The sequence below is a fragment of the Cyanistes caeruleus genome, chromosome 4, assembly GCF_971803275.1.
Source record: "Cyanistes caeruleus chromosome 4, bCyaCae1.hap1.1, whole genome shotgun sequence".
Taxonomy (NCBI): domain Eukaryota; kingdom Metazoa; phylum Chordata; class Aves; order Passeriformes; family Paridae; genus Cyanistes; species Cyanistes caeruleus.
In genome coordinates, this window is record NC_141704.1 from 9,183,562 (window position 1) to 9,209,622 (window position 26,061).

Genomic DNA, 26,061 nt, shown 5'->3' on the forward strand with positions numbered 1-26,061 from the left:
TATTGATTTTTAAATATTCTGCATCAAAATGCATTTGTAGCTCTAAAACCTGCAACTGATTTGTAGTCAAAATGGTCAACTTTTTAACAAGTGCTTTTCATTTCACCTTAAGATGATAATTGCATTAAATGATGGTCATAGGCTTCAGATAGAAAATGTGTTGGTTATCATTTTGTACGTCTGATCATAGAAAGAAAGATATTGTCTAGACCTGTTTCCAACAATGGCCAAATCACTTATTACTCTTCTGTAGAGGAATGAATAGCTAAGAACTGAGGACACTAAATGTGCCTTTTTAAGCCTTAAAATATCATCCTTTCCTAACTAGCTATTTGTTTGTTGTTTCGTCTCCTTTTTAAATAATGAAGAAGATATGATCCAGGAGTAAAATCATGTAAAGGGAGAAAAAAAGGGTATTCACAATGATAATTCGGTATAAAAAAGGGCATCATTAATCTTTAATAAAATATATCCCTCATTCTGAGTTAATAGGAAATATCTGATAGATATAATCACTTAATATTAGACTTTTGACCATTACATTTTTATTTCCTGGTCAGTGATCAGGATAGGAAATATGTCATGCCATATTTCCTCTTCATCTTCAACAAACATCTAACTGTTTCATTTATATTTTCCTTTTGAGAGACTTCAGTAATTATTTAGTAGCTAAAATATAATCAAAAATACATTCCTCTAGAGAAATCAGTAATTTGATTTTCATCCATAACTAACCATACAGATTGCTGTGACCCGTGTACTAATCCTAAGTCAGGCACATGGAGTTGATTTCAGGAATAAGATACACTGATATGTCTGGTACACAGTCCAGCCTATAAAGAAATCTGTTAAGAGGCCTGAATTTGAAGAAATAAATATTTATTTCTATTTTTTATAGGTTAGCCAAAATACCCAATCTCTGTCCCAAGCAGCATTGACATTCACCTGTAATTACACAAAGAAATTACGTTACTGCAAACAATAATGTTCCAAGGACAGTATGTTTCTATATTTACTAGTCAAAACCCCAATCTTCTGGAGATGAGGAATGTAATTTAATTGAGTGAGACTCTTTTTCTTCTTCCAGAGAATTAATTTATCATGTAATTTTGTGGCTAGTTTGAAGTAAAAGCTCATGTTCAGTCAAACTCTTTTGCTTAATGAATATTGGCTAAATTTGATCTTGGATCAAAGAGAATGCACTGTGTATAAAACAAGAGGAATAACACATCTCTGTCCTGGAGACATCTCATACAAACACTTCTAGTTTTATAGGGTTAGGGTCCAATTCCCAATGACAAAAGCAAGGTAAAGCAAATAATTCTAGTCTGAAAATTCCACAGAGGACCAAGTCCTTTGCAACAAGCATTTCTTTGCAACAAGCAAGATTTGACAGCATTCTTCTGCTATCAGTTAGCATATCCTCCTGAGGGTCAGTGGTCAGTGAGGTTATTGAAGTGGTGGTGCTGCTCCTTTTTCATTGAGAGAGATTCCAGAAGATATTATTGAGTGATTACTCACCTGTAGGATCAGCTTTTTCACTTTCTTGTTGTGTCTTGTCAGCATACTTAACAAATGTGTCCACAGAATTTTTATGGGTTGACTGGGATCAGTTTGGTTGTTAGGATGCTGCAGTACATGACACACAGTTTGGTGTAACCATTTCTCCCAGTACAGCTCACATGAGGGAGTCCAGTTTGTAACCAGAGCAGACATGAACTCCCACCTCAAAGGCAGAGATAAGGCAGAGGTAACATTTACATCTTGTATTACAGATTTTCCCTTCAAATCCTACATTGGTTGTAAGAATTTTTGTATGACAGAATTTGAAAGATAACGTGTCAATATGAACTTCAATGCCCAGTGGACAAGCAGTGACATAAAAAAGATTTACAGAGGAAGCACTGTAAAATAAGTTGCCATTTAAGTGCCTTTTAAATCTTTTTGTAATGAATAAATGGAGATATCATTACCTGTGTCCTAGATCTACTGCAGGTATTGTACTAAGGCAAATACAGATACCATTAATTTTGGTGAAGGCCACACAGCTCCTTTTGGGGTTGCTCACCTTCTTCAGACCTGCAGTCATAGCCAGACAGAGACAGAAAGAGAGAATTCCTGCTTTGGTTCAGTGTATTGTCATCAGAAGAAGAAAGCAGTTTTGTAAATTTTAAACCTGGTTTCTAGTTATGGCTATGGCAAATCTTGGACCACCCCAGCTTTAAATTTTCTAAACATTTCATTTTGCTTTATGGTTATAATGTTTAGAATTTATTACTAGTACTAGTAGCTGCAGATCTACTTATTTATGTCGTGCTCCTACGTTTACATTTCACTCTATCGGTTAAACTTAAACCAGTTCACACAATATGTCAGGAGCATTTTGTGTTAGAGATCTTAGATTTACAGGCTCAACAATTTCATTACCATTGCTGTGGATCTGCAGCAGCTGTAGCAAATCAAACTATGGTTTGCAGACTTCACATAGCTACTCACAATTAATTTGTAGTTCTTTTAATGGACTTTACTGTACATAAGGATTGTATATGTACACAGCAACCTTTTTTTTATCCCTGTTTTAAAAAAACTCATCATCTTCCTCTTCAGGATAGAGTAATTACAGAGATTCTACACTGGCAATCAAATATAGGGTTTGCATCTGAATTTTAAAATACTCTATATTTACAGGCATGTTTTCAGGCATTTTTTTTTTACTTATCTGTCAGCATTTACTTAAATGGCAATTATACTACTGAAACAAACTCAGGTTTGACAGAGGTCGATTGTATTTGTCTTATTAAACAGAAAATAAGGAGTAAACCCACCTTGTTTACTCTTCAGAGACCCTTGTACTGTACTATGTGAGGGCTCCACAGACCTGGGGCTTTGTGTTTGTACTGATCTAAGACTGAATCCTAATATCTGAACAGCTGTGTTGCCATCCTTCTACCTACTGTTTGAAACTGTATAGGAAAAAGTCTAACCCCTTGGGGCAAGACCGTGTACCTATTAAATTGAAAAGATGCTGAGGTATAGAGCTTGACTGCCTTGCCTGAGGGCTCACATTTCTCTTGGGTTGAAATTGTGTGTACCTTTCCACCACTTGCTTTGCTACAAAACTTGTTGTGCAAGAGTATAAGGGCTTGCAATCCTCACACAGCAATTTGTGAATTATAAAGAGAGGATTCACCCTGTGAGAACAAAAACTTAGGGGGAAAAAAATCTATCTCCTGCATGTACCGATATGTGAATTTTCCTTTTCTACTGTTAGGTTACCTTCCAGTGCAGGCATCTTTCCCAATGCCCAGCAGCCATTCCCACATTTCTTGCTGACAGCCAAAGCCTGAACATTGAGCAGCAGCTCCAGCTTCTGTGCCTTTGCCCCAGCCCTTCCCTCGGCAGGCAGGGAAGGAGCCTGAGGCACCCACACAGCCCACCCTGCTTGAGAATCAGATTTCAAACAACAAAAGCTTTGTCCTTGGGCACAAATATGAAAATCAGCTTGTTTGGGTATTTCTGACTCTTCTGGAGCTCCAGCCTTGGGTCACGTTGTGTCTGTAGAGAGCCAAGGAGTTGTGTGATGGCTGGGATATGGGGGATAGAAATGCAAGTGAGTGCTTGTAAGCTCAGGTTGGTGGGGGAATTGCCCTTATTTGTGTGCGTGTATTTGTTTGAACAGACCTGCTGCACCCTACATCTTATCTAAATACAAAACAAGGCCCAGAGCTTCTAGCAGCTCCCGTGTGCCTTCCCTCCTCCAGCTCCCGTTCCCCAGCTAGAAAATGAAAACAGAACTTTAATGTTGGGGAAATTGTTTTGAATTTGCCACAGTAACTTCTTTGGTACCCTCTCAGGATAACCAAAGTGTACCTACTCAGTCTTGGTGAGCACCTCAGGTGCTATCTGAAGCCCAGGAAAATTAATAAATGACAACATATAGCAGCCTGGAGAGGAATTCTAGGGAGAGGCAAGATTTGATATTTTGCACTAATATTTGCTTTACTCACTGAATATGGTTTTAGCTTTCATAGTGTGAGCTCACATTTGGATTTTTGCATCCTTTGTGAAAACATATATCATAAATAAGAAGTATTAAATTTTCCACAAGGTCTTTCAAGGAAAAAATTCCATTTGGACTACCTCAGAATCAGAAACACTTACATTTTTTAGGCTTATGATGACAGAGAATGAGTCTTTGAGAAATGTCTTAATTGTGTGTTTGTGGGGTGGTTTTCATTTTGTTTTGTTTTGTTTTGTATTTTTAATTTGGAAAATGCAAATATTTCAATGAGAACAGTAGCACAACAGTACACAACAGTAGCACTAACATTAACAAGCAGCAGACCATGCTGCTTTAACAGCCAAAACAGAGCACCTGTATGCCTCAGTAGTACAGAAAGAGGCCAGCAATAACAATCCCATCAGGTGGATACAAACCCATCCTTGCTGAGGCCTGTGCCCGGAGGCAGAGCCTGCATTGCCTGCTCCAGTGATGAGATCTCAAGTACTCGTGCTGTGCTACTGCCAGGCAGCTGGCACATCAGCATAAAAGCCACTGCAACCTGCAATTGTGTGCAAGAATTGGAGCAAATAGCTGTGTGATTTAGCTCCTGCTCCCGTGGTTCAACTGCTGCTGGCACAGCTTCCAGCTGATTCAAAGCAAGCCCAGGTATGTGTACGTGACCTGCTCCTGCACAACTAACAGGTACACATGACCTGCTCCCTGCTCCTGATTATACAGCAGCCTCCAGGAGTCCTTGGGCACTCTGATGATTTACTTGTGTCCTTTCACCAAAGCTGCAGTTTTTTCCTCTGTCCTACTAGTTCACATATTTTATTCTTGAACAGATCTGTCTTCTCCCATCCATGTATCCTACTATTACATTTATTAGCATTTCATTATATTATTGTTCTGGGTTCTTTTCAGTTTGCTGGCATACAGACATGTCTTATTAAATCTTTCTCTCCAGATATTATTATCTCTGGTTGACTACCAAATTTTTTTTGAGTGCATTATTGTCAAATGCATATATTAGTTTTCATTTTCCTTTCTTTTTGATTCTTTTTCTATAAAAAACAATGAGAAGTATAAAGATTTAACATGACTTCAATGCTTCATCCTATTAAAAAAAGTGCAATTGTTAATGTCTAAGATGCACCTTGCATAATCCTAAATGATTATATGCATGAGATCTTAATTACAGAGAACTTTATTCCGTAATTAATGTATTCCAGACATCTGTAGTTTTGATGTATAAAAATCTAGTTCTTGCCATGGGTATATTTTTAAGTCACACATGCGAGAAGAGATGAAGTTTCCTGGTACTCGTTAGCAGTGTAAGAGGTAGCTGCTTGGCACTTTCAGATCTGATGCTGTTAATCATCACAGTGCTTTGATCAGGCTTTTATATATATATATATATATATATATATATATATATATATATATATATATATATAATACTGCCCAATCCTATATGCATGTAGTCAGATAAATAGTTTTACTGACACATATAGATGACCTAAGGTTCCAGACTCAAAAACACTTAAAATGTAAAGGGGAGAAGCTACTGTGTGTACTGTGTGAAAGCACATTAAGGCATTAAGGGGGGGTGGGGGGGTGGTGGTGGGGAGTAAAAAGCAGATCCTTTTTCTTTAGAGTGAGAAAGTGTGTAACAACCAGAATCTTTTACCCTGATCCACTTAGGAACATGCTGTTTAACGACACTAAGTGATAATGTATTTAAATGGTTAATGCGAGGGATGATCCTCCTCTAAAACTGAGCTGGGAACAAAAGCTGAAATGACTTTTTGAAAGGGAGGGACAGGAGGAATTCTGACCCTTCTCCCGGCGCTTTCCAGCGTGAAACCACAGAGCAATTGAGGAATCAGGGCACGGCACGTGGATTAAAAGGCTTCCTAGAAGCAGCCAGTCCTGTACATTGCCTAAAGCCTCCCTGAACTTTCTCAGTGAATACAGCAGCCTGACAGCCCGGCTTCCCGCTGGGTGGATCCTGCAACTCCAGGAGGGAATGGCACTTCTTGTTTTTAATTAGCAAAGGTGAAAGGTGAATTAAAACTAGCTGTTTGGCAAGTCAGAGCAAGGGGCTGAGTTCTGAGGAGCACCAAGGAGGAGGGTGCTTTCTCCTTTTTCCCGTTGTGGTTTTTTTTTTTTTTTTTTTTCCCCGTCCCTCCTTCTCTGAATGAATTGCCTTGCAGGAGGGACTGAAAATACAGCTTCTTCCTGAATCCACTGGCAGAGTTACTAAAGACAGCTCAAGACACAACACTGCAGAGTAACGCCTTGGAATGTCCTCGTACTTTATAAACAATTGTCCTAGGGAGGGAATATTTTTACATGACATTTGCACAGCTTGACAAATGGCTAGCTGAGGCTGTGCGCTGCTCTGATGAACGCTGAATTTCCCACAGAGACACCCCACAAACTGACCAAAGACACACATCTAACTGCACCGGCAAAGTACAAGTGCAAGTTGGAGCCTTAAAAACACCCCACCAAAACAACAAACAGACAGCAGCAGTTCGGTGAAGAGAACAAGAAATTTATCTTGGGCAGCATGACATCTGCTCAGGACCTTCTAATCCTGGCGCTGTGTGGTTTGTTACTAGAGCGACCGGAGGGATGTCACGCAGCAGATACGAGACAACCAAGGCTACGTCTGTCACATAAAGGTAGGTCAGTGTGTCAGGATTTTAAAGACTTTATACTGTGTGAATTCATTGATTTCACTGAATGTATTGCATCGGGATAAAATTGTGGTGCTTTGATAGAGTAAAATGTTCCTATTCAGAAAGCTTGTGAATTGTCTCCTTGTACTGAACTGCATCCTAGATTAAGTTTACTGAATTCTGGAAGACTTAAGGTACTTGCAGTGATGATTTTAGACTGCTGAAATATTCTTCTGCCTGAAAGTGTGTTAGATTTGCATGTCATTCTCTCTTGCTCCCCATGCTGTAAAAAGGCTGTCAGGTCTCTTAATAAGAGGGAAAGAAATGGAGAAGATGACCTGAAATTATTGCATATAATAATGAATAAATGTGCATCATGTAACCCTTGAACAATTAAATATCTGTTTCACTTTTAGAATTCTATCTGCCTACAAATATAGTTAAGGCAAAAGGACTGAATTCCTGTGCAACCATATGATTCATTTTCTAAACTAGCAAGTGTCATCACACTATAATTAAAATGAGTACCTGCCAATGCTTGCTGTTTAACTTAGTTACCCAAAGGAAAATGTTATTTTTCTGACATATTTATGTAGAATACTTATAACTTTTATTTTTGATTAAAATTATTTAACTCTCAGTGACTTGATGGCTGAACCATTCTTCCTTAGCTCCTTCAGTGTTCCTGTTTTGTTCTGGACTGCATGGGATTTAAATTCTTCCCTATGATTTGGGTTTAATCCTGTATATATATATATAAAAATACCTGTGCATAGCCATGGCATTTCAGTTCTCTGCAGCAGTACATACATTTGTAGATTGTATACTTAGGTATGACAGATAGTGCAATAGGAGAAAAAAATGCAATTGTGCAATATAAACCTGTTTTATATGATATTTGGCCAATCAACAAGATTTGGATATTACCTCTTAGGCATATATGAAAAGAAAATGCTTTATTGCTGACATAGTTGAGAATGAACAAATTTCAGTTTACTCAAGAACATTCCAATGGTTATGCAGGTGATAACTAAGCTGCATCAGTATGAAGTACATTAGAATACACATTTTAAGAATGGCTAAGATTTAAGAATTAGCAGCACCTAGAGCTCTGTGTGTATACAGCTTTAGTCTAAACAAGGTTTAATTGTGTTTTATATAGCAAGCTAAATTGCCAATTATAAGGAAGGGAGAAACTGAATAGGATAATTGGTCTGAAAGTCTTGCTAGGAAGCTATAAGAAATGGGGTTTGCTTTTATAGGGCAGTGAAATGTTTCAGAGAAAGAATTATTCTTCCTGGAAAGCTGTCTTGTAAGTAAACAATTAATTGCTCTGAATGAAATAAATTATATGACCCCTTTTAACATATAAACTGCTTTTCTTTTAACCTATGGTTTCAGAGTACAGTAGGAATGAGTGCCAAATGCTGATTGTATAATCCTTTCACATGTCTTACTGTTGAAAATGTGCATTTGAATTCTGGTTTATTTCTAGATATAATTGCTAGGGTTATAATTATTATTGATATTTGTTTGCTTCTGATGGGGTAAGGGAGATGAGAAAAGCACAGTAAATGAGACAAATAGACCTAGTATTACATTGGTTCAGGACTTTGGCTTAGCTGAAAGTTTTGGCAAGCTCCCCACTGTAGTGCTGTAACTATTAACTGCTTCTCTGCTCACTTGTAGTAGTAATTGCTTTCCAGTGGTTGGAACCAGTGTACATTTCAGTGCATACTCTCTTTTCAGCAGTGAGCCAGTAATTTGGCCATAACACATCATAATTATGATATCTTCAAAGAGATCTTAAAACATCCATTTTTCACAGAGCGCCAAACCTTACCTGCCTGATGGCAGTTCCCTGAGATTACACGACACAGAAAGATCTGTGCTCATAAATTCCCTACCACAGTTACACACATCATCATCTTATATTTCACCTTGTACAATAACCTATCACAATTTTCACACCTAGGAAATGTGACTGATTTTACAAGCAGTGTTGCAGTCAGGCAGTGCCTGACCACATATCCCCAGCCAAGGGTTGGAAATGGCATACCTGCCTGCCACCCTGGGAACAGCTACTGCAGCCCTCCCAGCCAAAGGAATGTAGCGACCAAGCACGAGGACAATGAGCAAATGTCACTGCTGTCCTCACTAATCAAACACAAACAGTAGGAGGGACCCTCATCTTAATTGCATTTGCTCCAGAGAAAGGCTGCTCTGGGTACCAGAGAGGTGTGGGGTGGTTACAAAGAGGTGGTTGATGTTTATTTATAGCAGTGATCATGCACCCTCTGTATGAAGGTGCTTCAGCCTGTCCTGTGAGTTGCTGTTGTGGTACAGAGGATGAAGCTCATATATGTGAATTTTTACTGTGAGCGGCTTCAGCCTCAGATAAAAATTTCACCACAAAACCCTGCAACATGGAAGGCAGCAGGCCTGCTAACTGCCTCCCTTTGGAGCTGCAGATGTTGGTGGCTAATTGGGATTCAGGCCCTTGAAAGATAGGCTAGTGCTGACTGAAAAAGCTTCTGTGATGAGTGTGATGAGGTTATGGACATCAGAATTTTTTTTGTTGTGGATGGATATTTTAAAACAGTCCATTTTAAAGTTTTATTTCCTTAGAGTAATTTGCTTGCCCAAATTAGAGAGTCTCCTTTCATTTTTATAAATTCACAAATTATCTCTTTAAGTCACTTCTAAAGTGGTGCTCGGTGAAAGTGAGTTAGTGGTCTGACAGTGAATGGGAACCTTTTGCTCTGACAGCAAACCAGACCTTCACCTGCAGTGCACACATGTCTCCAAACCCACAGCAACAAGATCAGGTCCTAACCCTTGCAGAGGGGTCGCCTGATGGATAGGAATACCACAATCCCCCTGCCAATTAAGGGATGTATTGTGCAACCCCTGTTTGACTCCATGGCCATTTGCTCTGCTTCAGTGGGAATTAATGAAACTCCTGAATTCATGAACTACTGTTAAACCTGTCAAGTCAATGCAAACTATTATGGTGATTTTTGCTAAGGTAGATGATGGTTATTCACAGTAAACTCAAATGTGAATTTTGCCATTTCTTTATGGATGATGGTTCTGACTTCATTTTTAGTAAGCTGAGATAGGTTTATATCCAGAACTTGAAGGTGTTTTCCTCAAATCATCATCTTGTGTCCATTAGAAAATTTATACTACAATTAGTACCACTTGTGATATTAGTGTTATGATTGCACTGAAGGTCAGTGGTTGAAGATGACCAAGATCTGTGTACTCCAATAACTTCATGTTGATTTGTAGAAATAAAAATGTGTTATAGCTTTTTAATATTACAGAGATAGATTTCTGCATTATTAAATTATAGGTTGACAACTTCATTTAAAAGTCATTAGCTCATTTTATGTACAGTACAGACTCTGGCTAATGAGGTGTTAATGGAAGCCAAGCTTCAGTCCTATTCTTTATAGGCTGCTAGTTAAATTCTTTCCCAGTATCCCACAGTTTGAGTTCTCACAATGGGAAATATATAATTAAGGTGAAATCAGCACATACTGTGTGTTAAAAAGAAACTATTTACATTACAGATTGAAATGGATTGGGTTTCCAGAGGACAGGAGGAATATATTTTTATAAGCCTAACAGAGCTACACTGGAAGCATGTGGGCCTGAAAAGCCCATGAAGGATGTAATTGTATAATTCAAGCATTATTCATGGTTTTCTTTGTATTTCTAATTGGTTTGGAATTTTTTCTTTTCCTAGTTCATAAATATGGTCAAGAACAAAGGTAATACAGTATGAAAATGAGATGTTGAGCATTTAGGGTGGTCTGTACAATTCTGTTGGTGCAATGGGGTCTGGTGCAGTTACGTGCAGCAATCTGCACGTCTTGAGTGATCTGTTTTCTGTTTTACCCATGACATTCTCTTGAGAAACTTGAGGGATTTTGGCATTACCTGACCTCAGGTTGTGCACTGGACGCTGCTCTTGTCTGGAAAAAGTGTGGTTAAGAAGCAGTTGTGCCTGCCTTAACTATTGAAATACATCTTTTTTACCTGTTCTTGGAACTGCTTGCAGCTTTCTACAGCAGAGTCAAGCTGCAGCAGGCAGAAGGAGCAGACTGAACTTAGAATGAAATCATCTGGGTTAAAAAATGTATTCTCCAAGCACAAATATTCCAAATAGTAACATACTGCTAAGGAAGAGAGAGATTAAATATTGCAGACAAAAACTGATACTCTCCATGTTCATATTCAGATTTTAATATGTAAAATGTGTAATATAAAATATTTAATGTAGAAGAATTTTGTTTTTCTAGGGCTGACTAATCATCTTGGAGGGCTGCTGACATTTGTTACAACAAAAAAATGTCATTGCCATTTTCAGGAACCATACTTTAGGCCTGCTTACTTTAACTTTCCTTTTGTAATTTAGAATTTATTGTAATTAAGATTAAGAGTTTCACCATGCTTCTCCATGTTGTCTTACTCTGATCTCTAGCTAGAGGGCAGTAAAATTTACTCAGGGGCTAACAACTACATCGAGTAACAAATATGTAGGGAATATTTAGACCATCATTTCCGACTTCTGAAGTAGGCAAATATGTTTAATAAAAGTGTAATATTTTCAGTTAGTAATCACCTGGCCACATAAGTCATGGCTAATTGATGACTAGCCTCATAACCCAGAACTGAATCATGATTGATTCAATTTCATACATGAAAACGTTTTCTACTTTTAACAGCTTTCACTGGTTTTGAATTACTAGGAAAGAGCAATTTTCCTACCAAAACAAATTCAAATTCAATAAAGATGTCAAATTCATGCTAGATATAAATCACCTTGACTTTGTACCAGGATAAGGAACTGACTTATGGTCTTTGCTTATATGTAGTCCAGGGAAGTCTATGTACAAAAAAAATAGAGGATATCATATATGTGTACACACACACACATATATACATATTCATATGTATATGCATCTATAAAATGTGTGTTTATATGAACAGATTGAATTTTTTGTGTTTCTTACATTGAATTAAAGAGCAGTAAAATTCCAAGGGTTTAGAAACTAATGGCCTTTATTATAGCTCTACATCTAAATGTGCTTGGGTATAAGGGCTGATTACCAGAATTACGAGTGTTTGGAAAAAAAGTGTGACCAGTAATGTTTTATCATTCTTGAGGCCACACAGAACTCAATGTTAGCTTAGAAATAGCTTAGGCAAAGATGCACAAGCGTCTCTAGGCCACCTAAGAGGCAGAGAGGAGAGCTTTTGCACCTCCCACTGGATAGGCAAATGATTGTCTACCAACATTTAGGGCAAGATTTAGATTTATTATCTACCCATATCACAAAGGGTGACTGCAAGGAAGTTCAGGAGTGCTTACAAGTAATCCCAGAGTGACTTGCTCATTGAGATAGGAAATTTTTGGCAGAGAATTCATGCTAGTTCCCTTCATAACTGCATTTTGTTGACAAAGGCTGCTGTAAGGATTGCTGAAGCAGGGCTCTGAAGCGATAAGTGCCACCGCCAGGGATGCAAGGAGCAGACGGTTTGCAGCTGAACATCAATCACTTTCCTGTTCCTGCTTTTGAGAGCTAAGTACTATCTGAAGGTGCAAGACCAGAATATCCTGCATGTTGCTGCTTCTCTGCAGCTAACTCCCTGCTTTCAAAGTGATAACACCATCTGCTATTTTAAACTCTTAATCAGATATCGTGCTCACCATTATTTCACTGAAAGCAGGCGTTATATTTTACTTAGATGAAAACAGATTAATGCTATTTACATGATTTACAGGATGGTGTGCAGGGGTGAGCATCTGTGTCAGGCCTTTTGAGAAACTTTGGATGAATAAATATACTAAAAGTGTGCAATGGAAATATTATATAATATTAAAACTGCTGCTCTGGTTTTCTTCATGTAGCTGGGCAAATATGATGAAATTATAACATGCAGACAGTGTTAATTACAAAAATAATCATTTCTTGTAGATATTCGTAGCCTGTAGGGATAAAGATAACAATCTTTGTTTTACAGGGAAAAAAGCCCTCTTGAGTATACTATTTAAAATGTTTTGTGTTGGTTAGTTAATGTTTGGCATTTATTTAAATCAGTTAAGAATTTAGAATTAAACATGAAAGAACATGTTGAAAAATAATGAAAATATTGCATTATGAAAAATGTGTAGCATGCTTTAGCCATAATTTCAAACTCCTGTTAAGGACAAACTTAAATAATTTTGAAGAAACAATATTTGAGAAGTTTTAAAAATAAACTCCATCTTTAAATTGGTGGAAAATTTAAATTGCCATCACCAATTCAATTTGAGGAACTGAAGCTACTGAGCCTACTGTATGCATTAAAACAAAGGAAATCACCATGATTCTCTCAGAGCACAGTTTTAAAACAAATGTTTTTATCTCACATTGACAAATTCCACTTTTCCCTTGATCTTGGTTCTTCTGATCAACCTCAAAGTTACAAATTCTTATTTTAGAAGAGAGATTTCTCCTTGTTAATAACTTCAGTTGAAAGCTGACTTCAGTGTGCTACTCCTCTAAGCATTTTCTTCTTAGTTTAAGCTATAAATTGATATGCTTTCACTCATGCTGCATCCCTTTGACAAACTGTTTTATAGCAGTCTAAAGACTATTTTTTTTTCCCTTTCAAAACAATATCAAGCAGGAATGTATCATTATGTATTCAGTTTTTTCTTACTCTGTGATAATTTTCATACCTATAAAAATCACCCAAGCAAAGGTATTTTAAGATAAATTTTGTTTGTTTTTTTTAAAAAAAATTTTAAGACACATTATTACAGTCACAAGGAGTTGTTTTTCTGGTTTGTCTCAGGGGTTCTTTGCTGCATTTTGATGCTAGAACTCTTCAAAATATTTGTAAATTGCAGCACATTACAGTCAAGCATCCAAATACACTCTTTAGCTGTGCTGTTGTTAGTCACATAATCTTAGTGACGAATCTTTGTTCCTTTCCTAGTCTACTCATTCTTATTTTACCTGCAATTTGGAGGTCCTCCAGAATGTAATGACATGTCAAAGGTTCCTTTTACAGTTTCTGTGCAAGTATGTACAGGAGGTCTGCAACCACAAAGTTGTCAAAGGGATGTCTGCCAAGCATCTTGGTCCTGGCATGACACCCAGCCTGTGTGTGCAGCCAATAGCTGCAAAACTCGAATAACTCATGTAGCTGCAAAATAATTTTTGATGAAATAAAAGTTGAATCTCGTCTTTAAATTACTTTTTATTAGTCTCGGGTGAAAGCAGAGAATTGGCAGTTGTTTATGTCATGTCTTTCTACCCTGTCTCACTAGAGTACTTGGTGTGTTTTATTGCCTCTTCTGTCAATCAGAATCTGCTCAACTCATATTAAAAGTCAACAAGAGTCTTCCAGTTACATGTAACAATCTAAGATTTGTTCCCGAATGCAGCGTTGTGTTTCAGACTGAAACTTCATTTGCCCTGTGGAAGTGCCAACCTTTTCCCTTATAAACAGCACAAGAACAGAATCAATTCTGTTTACCAGGAATACTCCATCATGTTGTCTTTGCTTTTCCATGGAGACACAGGGCCATAGCCCTTCCTGTAACTCACCTGCTTGTTACTGACTGGCTCCTGGTACTTAGACCTCCAGTATCAAGGAATGGATTAAAAACTAGTTTTGTAAGCTTCTGCACATTACAAAGTCAACACAAAGAAACCTTCTAATGGTCAAATGCCAAAGACTAGTTTGGCATAGACATGTAGCATTCAAATTTTCATATCAGAAAGTCCTAATTGTGAAGGAAACTTTCTAGTCAAGGAACATTGTATGGGAAACATGAGACTTGTCTGCTTCATGGGATCTGTTGCAATATAGTTCAAAGGATCTTCGTGAATGCTTAATGTCAAAATACAGAAAAAAATTAAAGGCTAAAATTTCATTAATGAAAAATAAAAAAACCCTTCAAACTCAACCAAAAAATGTCTTGTAGCCAAAAATTGGAGAAAGACGAAAATGTCACTGTCAGCTTTTCATATCTCTTTGGCCTGAGCAAAGATGTTCATTATTTGTAAGAATTTGATGACAGGCAATTTACAGTATGCTTCAGACTGTGATTTGGCAGGAATAGATACAAAAAAGTTATGATCCTTGTGAAATCATGTTGCTAGCATTTTTACTTCATCAGTTATGAAGAATTTCAGGTTTTAGGAGATTTGCTTGTTCAGCATTTGAAGTTTACCTTCTCTTTTTTTTTGTTTTTTTAAATCCTAAAAAAACCCAAAAAATATATTTACATACAAACATAAGAAATTCTCAACCCATGCTAGACCCCTCTAGCATGATGAGAGGTCTTTTTTTTTCTTATTTTTCCCAAAAATAATTTTCTAAATCAAGGAACCAGGGCTTGGAAGATAGGCATTCAGTGAAAGAAGATTTAACTCCTCTTCACATCCTTAATGTGTCTATTCTCTACTTCTCTGTTTATTTTCATCTAAAGGATTCCTGACTTCATACTGTGAAGCAATTGAAGCTTCTGTGGGGAGTCAAACAATGGAGTTTTTACTGTTGCTAAGTTTGCTTTATAAGCTTTTTCTTACAACACAGTTGTTTAATAGGCCTAGTAAAGTGGTGAATGCAGCTGTAAATATATCTTTTATTTGTTGATGTACAATAAACATCACAAGGATGTTAGCCTTTTCTTATTCTGATCTTCCTGACACTGGTAAAAGGAAATTGTACAGAATGAATGAAAAGTGCCTGGAACTGATTGCAGAAAACAACAGTCCCCACATATCTAAGGGTTAGTACCTTGTTTCTCTTTTAACAGATGGTTTCTCCCAGCAGTGTTACTAAAACTTAATAATAGCAAAATAATAGGTTTCTGGATGTGAGGAAACTATTCCAGATAGCACTGTTCACTGGGGTCATCGCTGAAGGTCATTTTTCATCCAGAAAGCTAAAGGTTAGCAAGTGTTGCTCAATTCCATGAGCTCCTGCAACTCTTTATTTATGATTAAGCTAAGTGCTCTCCTGTGGGTGTGTGGTAAAAGCCAGGAGTAAAGGAAAATAAACCCATTCCTTTATATATTAAATATTTCATCTTAGTTGATTGAGAATGGTATGATGCAAAGCTTGAAAATATTTGCTGTCTGGGAGCCCAGAAAGACATAAGCTGTCTTGGAGATCTTGTTCTTATTAACGTTGTTGCTGGGAAAATGTCTTGTCTTTACGTGCCTGTGTTTACATGCAGTAAGTCATTATTCTCTCTTCTCTGCTTATCTTAGGCATGGCCATGTCCTCCTGCATATTTTCAGGTTACACAAGCATCTGGGATAGCAGTCATTTCCAAACACACTACCGAGAAGGTGTTGAAGTATTCAGCAGGTTCAGCACTTATTATAGCTCATAACCAGGCTGTAAACAGTCCCAAGCACTTTACAGATTCCCTGATATTCCTTGTTGAGTGACTCCAGCTTCTGTGGTTTAACACTCAAGCTCTGCAGTGGGCTCTTTAATTTCTGGAAGAATTGAATTCTTGTAAATAAAATGTTTCACATTTAGAAGTCAAAGTTACCGTAGTGTTTCTCCAACAACATTTCTCCAACAACACTTCTGAATGCAGTATACTGTCCTTAAGTTCTGCTGCTAAACATATGAAAAAATTATTACAAAAAGCAGAATAATTAATAAAAAAATAGAACAGAGGGCTTATTTCACTAATTAGAGTAGCAAACCTCCAATAAACTTCTGTGACTACAAAGTCGACAGGATATTCCTTGCTCCTGACCTTACTCTCTGAAAGAAGTGATCCATTTGGTCACTGTGTTTCACCTGGAGTTGTTTCCTGTCTCTCTTGAGTTGAGAGGGAGAATAGCTGTCAGCTTAAACCAGAGTCCTTACATTTCAATGAAAGCAATAAGATGGATTTGGGAAGAATGTCTGATGATAGGTCTAGCATGGTACACATGCAAGGATAAAACCTTTTGGCTGAGAATGACTTACTGCAGCATTTACAAGCTGCAGCACTATTGCCTTGATAAAGTATAAGATATTATTCCTAAGTAGTGTGTCTTTGATCTAATAATGGTCTGGAAGTAGAGGATGGAGGTGTAGTCATTTGAGCAGGAATGGCAAAACCTGAGCAGTGTAAGTTGCTCCCAGAGCTGCTGGACACAATTGTCTCTGGATCACAGTAATGACTGATGTGCTCTGCACCTGCTTCCATGCACACACAATATGCTGATTTAGATTAAGCATGACATGCTTAGGTTAAGCAGCTTTCAGAACAGTTTAAGCTAAACTGAGGTGCTTTCATACTGAAATAGGTGAGCCACTAACAGCTGTCTGCCATAGCTCAGCTGCTCCTTGGCAAAGGAGCGGTAAGAAGCTGCTAGAGGTTAGATACAAGCTATGTAAGTTATTTCCAATGCACACAAAGTGGCCTTAAGGACTGTATCCTAAGACTTTGGTTCTATAAGTACTTGACTTTATGTGTGTACTTTTAATTATACAAATTGCTTCTTTGATTAAAAGTTAAATTGGGGTTTGTTTGCAAGATCAAAATCTATGCCATAGATTCTTTGAGGCCATCCCTGTAGTGTGAGCTATTAAAATCAATAATGACAAAAGTTGTTTTACCAGTTAGTTGTTTTTAAAAGTTGTTTTTATACACCAGGCATTACAAAGCAACTTGAAACTTTGAAAATTTTGATTTATGTGTACAATTTCACTTTCCATTTTATTCTATGGTTAAACACTTATGGAAAATCTTGAGAATTACAACTTACTGTCCTCCTTTGTCATAAGGAAAATGGTATTTCCAGAAGATACTTCTCTGAGGCTTTTATAATATAAAGCACTGTAATATGTCTGGGTACATATCATTTAGAATTGTGAAATAAATTTTACAAGTGCTATATGTGGTCTCTGGAATTTTCTTGATATGGAACATCCCCTTATGTTTTTAGGAAATCTAACAAATTACTTCATAATATCAGGTTAATGAATTTTGGCTTTTTTTTGTGGTTTTGCATTTACTGCATTAATGTTTAATAGCACTTAAATCCTTGAGCTGTAAAATTAGGTGTCTGGGCTGCTGAAAACTCCTTGTAGTTTTAATTTAAGAGTAAAACAAAACAAAAAACTTATAACATGGAGATTTGAAAATAATAATAACTAGTGTTTATACATTCTTGTGAAACATTTCCTGAAATGTGCTGTGAATTTGATAGCAGCATAGAAGTGCTTTACCTTGGGACTGTTGAAAGGTAACAGAGATATTGGCATGTCCTGATATCTGATACCAGTGCCTGGGAGTGTTGCAGAACCCATGGGGAATATTTGAGAGTTAAACTTGTCATGTCTTAGCATGTTTTAGATTTTGAATGGTGTATCCTATAAATTAACGTGCAGAAAACAGGTTTCTAACCTATGATGAGAAGGCACTCCAGAGTTTTTCTGAATTAGTCATACATTGTATGCAGGACTGCAGCGCTGCTTCAGCCTTGTTGGATGGTTTGGCCTCTGCAGCCAGCTGTTCACAACATGGTGGTAAGTTTCTACAGGTGTTTATTTCTGTGTGAATTTTGTCTCAGTGGTTTTATAAGTGTTTGGTCCCTCAGTCTGTAAGGTCTGCTCTTGCCAGACATTTTAATTTTGATGGCAGAGGTTAGCATCCACCTGAGCACCATAATTATGGTTGCAAACACATTGCAGTAGCGCAGGGAGAGAACGTGTTTCTGTTGGCATCTTGGAGTCCTGCAGTTGGTTTCACAGGAATTAGCAATGCTGATACTGCTTACTCACTACAGGATTGTTTACAGACTCTTAAAAATGTGTTTGAGAGCACTAGAGTATTGAGGTAGATTCCATAATTGTGTACAGCAGGTTCCATAATTGGATTTTAAAGCCTTCCTTATCTTAATGTTGCTGATTGGACGAGACTTGTTTTTAACCCCTCAGTTCCCCATCTAAACACATCCTGATTTTTACTCCTTAAAAAGACCTCACACCTGCTGAAAGTGTAGATGAGCACAAATAAAGACCTCCCAGCTCCCAACTGATGTCTTGTGTCAGTCTTGGATGGTGAAATCCAGAGATCTGATATGATGCTTATAGAAGTTATAGTACCCCTGAAACTTGTTTTTAAACCAAATATTTTTAAAATTAAACTATTTCTTTTTCGGAAAGCCAAACCTTTTATTTCACTGAGAGGTTTTTTTTGTTGGGTTTATTGGATCACCAACAACGTGCTAATCATTAGATTTGAGAAATCTGGATTAATTTGAAATTTTATGGAAAATTTTCAGCAAGCTCCTGGAATGCTCTAGTATTTAAGTCTTGCTGAATCTCATAATCTCAAATCATAATTTGCTTCCCAGTAGAATTATACAACCTATATGGAGAATAAAACTTCCTTCCAACTACCTATTGTTTTACCTCATGAGACTGAAATACCTTTGAGTAGTGTGACACTGGCAATAAGGCATATGAACAAAGACATGCCTCATAACAGGCTATCATTAAAGAAGATAAACTTGGAAAATGAAAGACATATTCTACATTCCCATATCCTTATATCACATGTCCCTTGTCTTTCTTCTGTTCTTTCCTCTAGTGAAGTAGTCTGAGATGTTATTTTCTTTATTACTAGCTTTTTAAAATTTTTTATTAAATTTAAATTTTTTTAATTTTTTATTAAATCACTTAATTCTTCCAAAGTCATATTCACATTTCCTCATCCCTAATTTTTTCCTACTGCAGATACCAGGAACTGAGGTCTCACTTACAGCAACTATATCCCCTCTCATGTAACCTTCAGCAGTATTTCTTCAACTCTTATTATTCATTAAATACTTACTTGGGTCTCTAGGTGGGCCAAAAATAGCAGAGGTGTGATTATTTCTGCATGGGCTTGTGGACCAGTTAGTTTGCATGTGCTAATTGACAATTAATTGGCCTGCTAATTGTATTTGTTTTCTAATGACTTTGTTCTCCTTTTTTAAGGGACTAATGGAGTATTTCTATCTCCTAGCTGCTGACTTTCAGGAAACTTGGAAAAACTTTATGTTTTTTAGACTGGTCCTACTCCTCACTCTTTTCCCTCAAAATTTAAAATTGGTCAGTGGGATCTCCTGTGTCATAGTGAACATGGATTGTGTCACCAATTAGCAGAGTTCTCCAGAACACCTGATTTTCTAAGGAAATGAGACTTGTTTGCATCACAAGGCAACCAGTGTTTACTGTGATAAATCATTCCTCTCTTTTTGGTCCTTCCAAACTGATAATTCTGTAGGTAAGTCAGATAATTACTGTCATTTGGCAGTGGCAACATAATTATCTTTTCCAGTAGTTCCTATGGAAATTTCAGTCTCCTGTGCTGCAGGTAGCTGTCCCTGTGAAATCCACATGATATCCAGTCATGATTTAACCTGAAGGTATTTTCTTATTTAATGAATTAAAAGCTATGAATGAAATTAATTAAATCTGTGTTCTTAAGGATTAGAATTAAAATTAATAAAACCTTATTTTGAAGTTTTTTGGTCTTTTACAGTAATTGAAGACACTTGGAAGTACTTGGAAGCTATTTTCTGTGCTACTCCTTGCTTTCAGATGGGTTAGAATTATTATCCTAGTCCTTTCCTCTAGGATTTTGACATGCTTTTATTCCCAGGGAAGTCTTGGTGATATTCTGTAGCACAGATATTAAAGCAAGAAGCCAAGGAATGATGGAAGTGGCCCAGATCAATACAATGATAAAGGAAAAGAACATCTGGAAAAAAAAACAACACATAAGTTCTGTATGACTGGAAGTTGAAAGAGTCCTCACTAGATAAATATTTGAACTGAAGAGAAGACCATGTAGCTGAGGTAGTGAGATGAGCTTCACCTACCCTAAATCAAACCCACTATATCAGTATTGGCAATCTTTTACCAAAAGACTTGTTAACATGAAAATTTCAAGAAAAAAAGGATCAGGCTGGCAGTTGAAAAAGTGTGTAGACAAGCAAGCTACGAAATACAATCTATGGGTATCTGAGCACATTCTACTTAAGGAGTAATAACAAAAAAGCATTCTCTATTTACATTGTATTATCTTAGATGGTGTCATTCCCACCTGAGACTGATAATCTAGTAATAAATTGTTATATGCTTTGCTAACAAGCAGTTTTTTTATCTGTAATCTCTAAAGATTTAAGTACGGCATTTTATTTAAAGTGCTTTGAGATACTAAGTTAGATAAATTAAGCTTTTTCTTTTTATTGATTGTTCTGTAAATGCATTCCAAAAATTCTAGTGTGCTGATGAAACCGAATTTTTCCTTAAGCTGCTGCCATTTGTTCTTTTGTAATGTTTATCTAGATACTGTTAATTAACTTCAATTTTACAGATAGTTTAGGAATGTTAAAACCAGCCTTGTCCTATCTCAATTGTCAGAAACAGTAGCAGTGCTTTGAAAAAGTAAATGGCTGTTGTCTTTCAATTTTAGTCTCCACAATTATGCTTAGCTTTGTTCACAGAAAAGAATTTAATTCAGAAATTCCATATGAACTGATTTAGTGGTGACTGCCATTTTAATAAATTGAGACACGTTATTCTTTGAAGTCTCATGATTTGAAATTAGAGATTTTTAAGAATAAGTCATAGATTTTGAAAATTACAGTTCTCAACAGTGCATAAAGTTCTTGGAAACAATATCTTTTCAATGTTTCAAATATTGGAAAAAATGGACAGTAAATTGAAAGAGCTTTGCACTTATTTCTATAAATACTACATGCTTTTTTTAAAAATCTCATCTGCCGTTATAAGAGCTCCCAAGTTGGAAAAATTCCTTCTTTTTTAACGAATGTCAATAACTACTAAAAACTTGACACAACATCAGTGACTTTAACTTGTTAAATTCAGTTAAATCAGTGACTTTAACTTTTTCTCTAGGACAGAGGTTCATCATCATTACTTGAAACACATACACCTTGAAAAGGTATTTGATTAAATTAATGTGATGAAGAACAAAGCAAAGATTCAGTTGCTCATTTATTCTAAAGTAGCATTGGTGACATGGATCTTCTGTAGACAACTTCCCTGGTTTGGGGTTTGTCTACACATTCTTCAGATTTGACGTTAACTTTGCAATTCACAAATGCAGGGCTCAGGAACAGGGTTTCCAGTGGTTTAACAAATCACATGCATCTAAGTGCACATTTACAGCCTGCTGAAAATATAAATAAAACTAACTTCGCAGCATTGTTGTTAATTTGGGGCCAAAACTACTTGATTTAAAGGCATTCATGCTAACTTGTTAACTCATCATAATTCGTCCATGTATCAAATCCCCCTCAGTTCATGTCCACGACTGATTCTCTTTTGGCCTCAATGTTCAGTTTGTTTCTTTTGAAAAGGTTTTTGCTTAATGCAAAAAAAAAAAAAAAAAAAAAAAAAAAAAAGTCCAAGACTCTTTCTGCTTTGCTTTTTCTTTTTAGTGGAGTTTTTAAAATTCATTTTCCTGATTCTTCAATGTCCAGACATAGTTATGATTAGTATCATGTGTTTATGTAGCTTCCAGCTGGTACTACAAAGATTTAAGTTTATATTATGTCGGTCCTTTTATTTTTGGTATAAGTTTCATTTTGGTTTTAACTGTCTTCTGAAATGTCATATCTTAGGGGCTTTTTTAGTTTGGGCGATTTTTTTTTTTTTTTTTTTTACATTTTAATTCCTGGTCTAAGGGAACTAAATGTAATTCTGGTTTGATCACTATTACTTAATATCTCAAGTATAAATATTTTTTTCTATTTTTGACTAAAACTTCCTTTTATATGTTCCAAAACAAGCCATTCCAAGAAAGAATCATTTACATGCAAAATAGAATTTCTTTAGATGCTTTCTTTATTATGCCAGATAATTAGTTCAGGAAAGAGATGCCCAAGATATGTTTTAATGTAATATTTTTCTTTTATGTGGCATCACTAATCTTAGCCAAGATCATGCCTTTAACATTCTCTCCAGTGGAAGTAGTACCATGTCTTTATGGCTCCCTCTGTGTACTCTACATCAATTTCAGAAGTAAATGCACTTCTCATATTTTAGAATACTTGTACTTTGTTTGAACAGTTGTATTATTAAATATAGATTCTGGTTTGTATACTCTGGAAGTGTTTCCACCCATCTTTTGTGGTACATACCTCTTCCTTGATTTTGGGAGTTCTGGATGAAGAAATGCTTAGAGATTTTTATAAAAAAGAGGAGTTTCTGTATTGTCTGGTTTTTTGTTGTTTTTTTTTTTTTTAAGATGAAAAAAAAAAATTGAAAATACAGAAAGCAACAATTAAATTTTCAGCTCAAGGTACAAGATTTAGTTGTGCCAGGAGAGGTTTATATTTGATATTAGGAAAAGTTTGTACATGTAAAGGGTTGTCAAGCATTGCATTAGGCTGCCTAGAGAAGTGCATAGATGGAGTGTTTAGGTTTAGTGGTGGGTTGGCAGTGCTGTGTTTGTGGTTGGAGGATTTAGGGGCCTTTTCCAACCTAAATGATTCTATGATTCTATGTTTTCTGATATTTGAAAAGACACCATTTCTTTCAGGAAAGAACATATTTTCTGCAGAAGAGAATAGATTTTTTTTTCTTTCCCCCTTGATGGACACTGGATGCAGGCTTTAAGGCTGCTTTTGTTTTGTGTTTTTGTTTTTGTTTTTTATTTTTTGTAAGAAGCACTGGAGAATGCTGGAACCTAGAGGCAGACTTCATGCTCCTCTTGGCATAAAATAGTCATGTACCTGTTTATTATATTACTGTTTATTCTTCTATCCTCCTGTTAAGTCCAGAAAATCAGGATTAAACTGACATCCAGGTTTGGTATCAAAATAAACATTCCTTTATTCCCAGTTTTCCTCTTTCTCCTTTCTGGTGTTGACACTATAATTTAACAAAGTCCTGCTGAGGTAATGACTGGCAGTGGGCTTTAACTGCCTTCCTTTGACACTTTTTTATTTTCAACTATTTCTGTGGTTGTCAGGTTGTTACAGGAAGCTGAAAATTGTGTTGTGTTCTGTAGCCTGTATGGATGTCTGGAATATCAGTAAGTCGAGGTAGTCTTCCTAAACCACACACTTGTTTTAGGGTTACTTTTAGTTTTGTGGAGCTGGATTTCAGTAAGAATTGACAATGGCAATGAGAACAGAGACATCAAATTTTCAAGTCAGCAGCAGAAGACATCAAAAACTGTGGTTGGTGTGCATTTCAGAGCAGCAGCAGTTGAAATACTCTTAACCTAATTAGATGAGGATAAACCTCTACAAAATTGCTGGAAACTTGCCTGTAATTTTAAACATTTAATCTGAGAATACAACATGTTTGTTTGCAGTGGAACTGTATAACTTCTAGCTTCCAAAACTCAACTTTTTTTCAAAGATGCACTTTAATTTTTTATTTGCTCCTTTTAGACTTCCACTGCAACCTGAAAAAAAAAAAAAAAAAAAAATCAAAGAAGTTTAATAGCAGTAAGTTTTCTGTTAACTCTGAGACATGGAAAACCAATGACTGAATTGGTAGTTGAAATGATTCAACTTTTGATTTAAGATAAATGTCTCAGTCTGCAATAAATTATTGAATAAAACAATATATGGCTAAGTTAAGAGGCTGTATTTCTGATGTACTGTTCAGACTATCTGGAGTTTAATAACAGGTGAAACTTTCTTCTGTTCTTAGATAATCTGGAAAGAGAAGGACAGAACAGAACAGTAGATCATTCATGACTTCATGACTACTGAATAAATGGTTTTTGTTTTCCCAAGATGAGCATGTCTAAATTAAATATTTTTTGTGTTTGTTGCCTGTGTTAAAAACATAGAATCCCTTGGTTAAGGATTTTTTAATGATGACTGATGATATAAGAATATGTGGAATTTGGTCTGAGTTGTGAAAATCAGTGCATAATAGATTCAGAATTATCTAATGAATAATGCATTGTATTCTATGTAATTTAACTTGTCTCTCAGATGTGGATCAAATTGTGCTAGAAAAATATTCTATAGAAAAAGGGGAAAGGATGAGACCTTCCTACTTAAATATACATCCCATTTGGATTAATTATTGTATGCATTAAGGCCAATCTTGAACGAGATTTGAGCTATATATCACGTGAGGAAGCTCAAGTTCATCATAAACTCAGAACATGTGTTTGGGACTTCTGTGAACGTATCTTCTGACATTTTAGTGCTTCAGCTGGCTGAGTCTCTTGTGATCTTTTCCAAATTTTGAGGCAACTTGTGGGTTTGGAAGCTGAATTAGTTTTGTTTTCACTGCATCCTCACTGCAAAATCAGGACAGAGCTTGTTCACACACCACAGCCCAAACTGGGCTTTTCATTTCATTTGCAGCTCTCCTAAACTTAGCCTCAGGTTTCTTGTGTGAATGAGAACCTAGGAAAAGCCCCCATCAACACTCTAGTGAAGAAGCATGAACTGTTATCCTTTCAAATGTTATTTTCTTTCTGTTCATCGTTAATTATCTTGGAGGTGTTAGAAACATGCTGGAGAATTTGTATTGTTTGGGAACTTAAGCTGATTTTAGACTGCTGATTACTAATCATATTCGTGTAGCATATTTCATTTTAATTCATAAAATAGTATGATTAAGTAATGTTTCTGTATTTTTGTGCATCCACACCCAGTTTTTGGTTGTTTATGATTCTTCAGTCCATTTGAACTGCTCCTGTAGTGATTTGCTCTTAGAACTATTTCTGGACCTATAAGAGAAAAGGAATATTCTGTGAGCACCTTCTGAAAAAATTGCAGTGGGGCAGGATGAAAGGAAAAGGAGAATATAATTCCATCATGTCGCTTCTCCATCCCCCTAAAAAAAATTAGCAAGCCAGAGCAATCACCTCTAAAAATCCACTGGAGTTGGTTTCAGGATGGTACAGATTAATGTGCTGAAATTGGGTAGGGCTGAAATGTGACACATTTCCTCTGGCATGATTTGATATTATTGCCTCATCAGGCCTGCCCTTACTGCCATCACCCACATGCTACACCCAGAATGATGATGGGCATATTATTCACATATTGTGAGAATATGCAGTGTTCTTGTCATTTATGGGGTCCAAGTCAATACAGTAGAAAGTCAGAGAGCAGAAACTGTAAGTTTCATCTAAATTGATAAACCAGTATCTGCCTAATCATGACCTGTGTATACTGTATTTTTCCAGGCTGTCTTATGTTGCAGTTACAGACACATACCCACTGAAGAAATGGCCTTTCCAATCTTCAATCAGTGGAACTGTTGGGTTATTTTCCTCATTAGGACACTCTTAATCTAACTGAAATGCTAATTGTCATGCTGTGAGATCACAATCCTACATCTGATCTCTAT

General features: G+C 36.4%; 1 protein-coding gene across 1 annotated transcript in view; it reads left to right on the forward strand.

The window, feature by feature from the left end:
* The first annotated feature begins 6,233 nt into the window (after positions 1-6,233).
* The window catches only part of SEMA3E (semaphorin 3E), a 128,333-nt gene continuing 108,505 nt past the window's right edge, over positions 6,234-26,061 (forward strand). Inside the window, exon 1 of the mRNA XM_023919012.2 lies at positions 6,234-6,693. Coding sequence (XP_023774780.2) covers positions 6,579-6,693 — 115 coding nt within the window. The 5' untranslated portion in view covers positions 6,234-6,578. The remainder of the gene's footprint in view (positions 6,694-26,061) is intronic.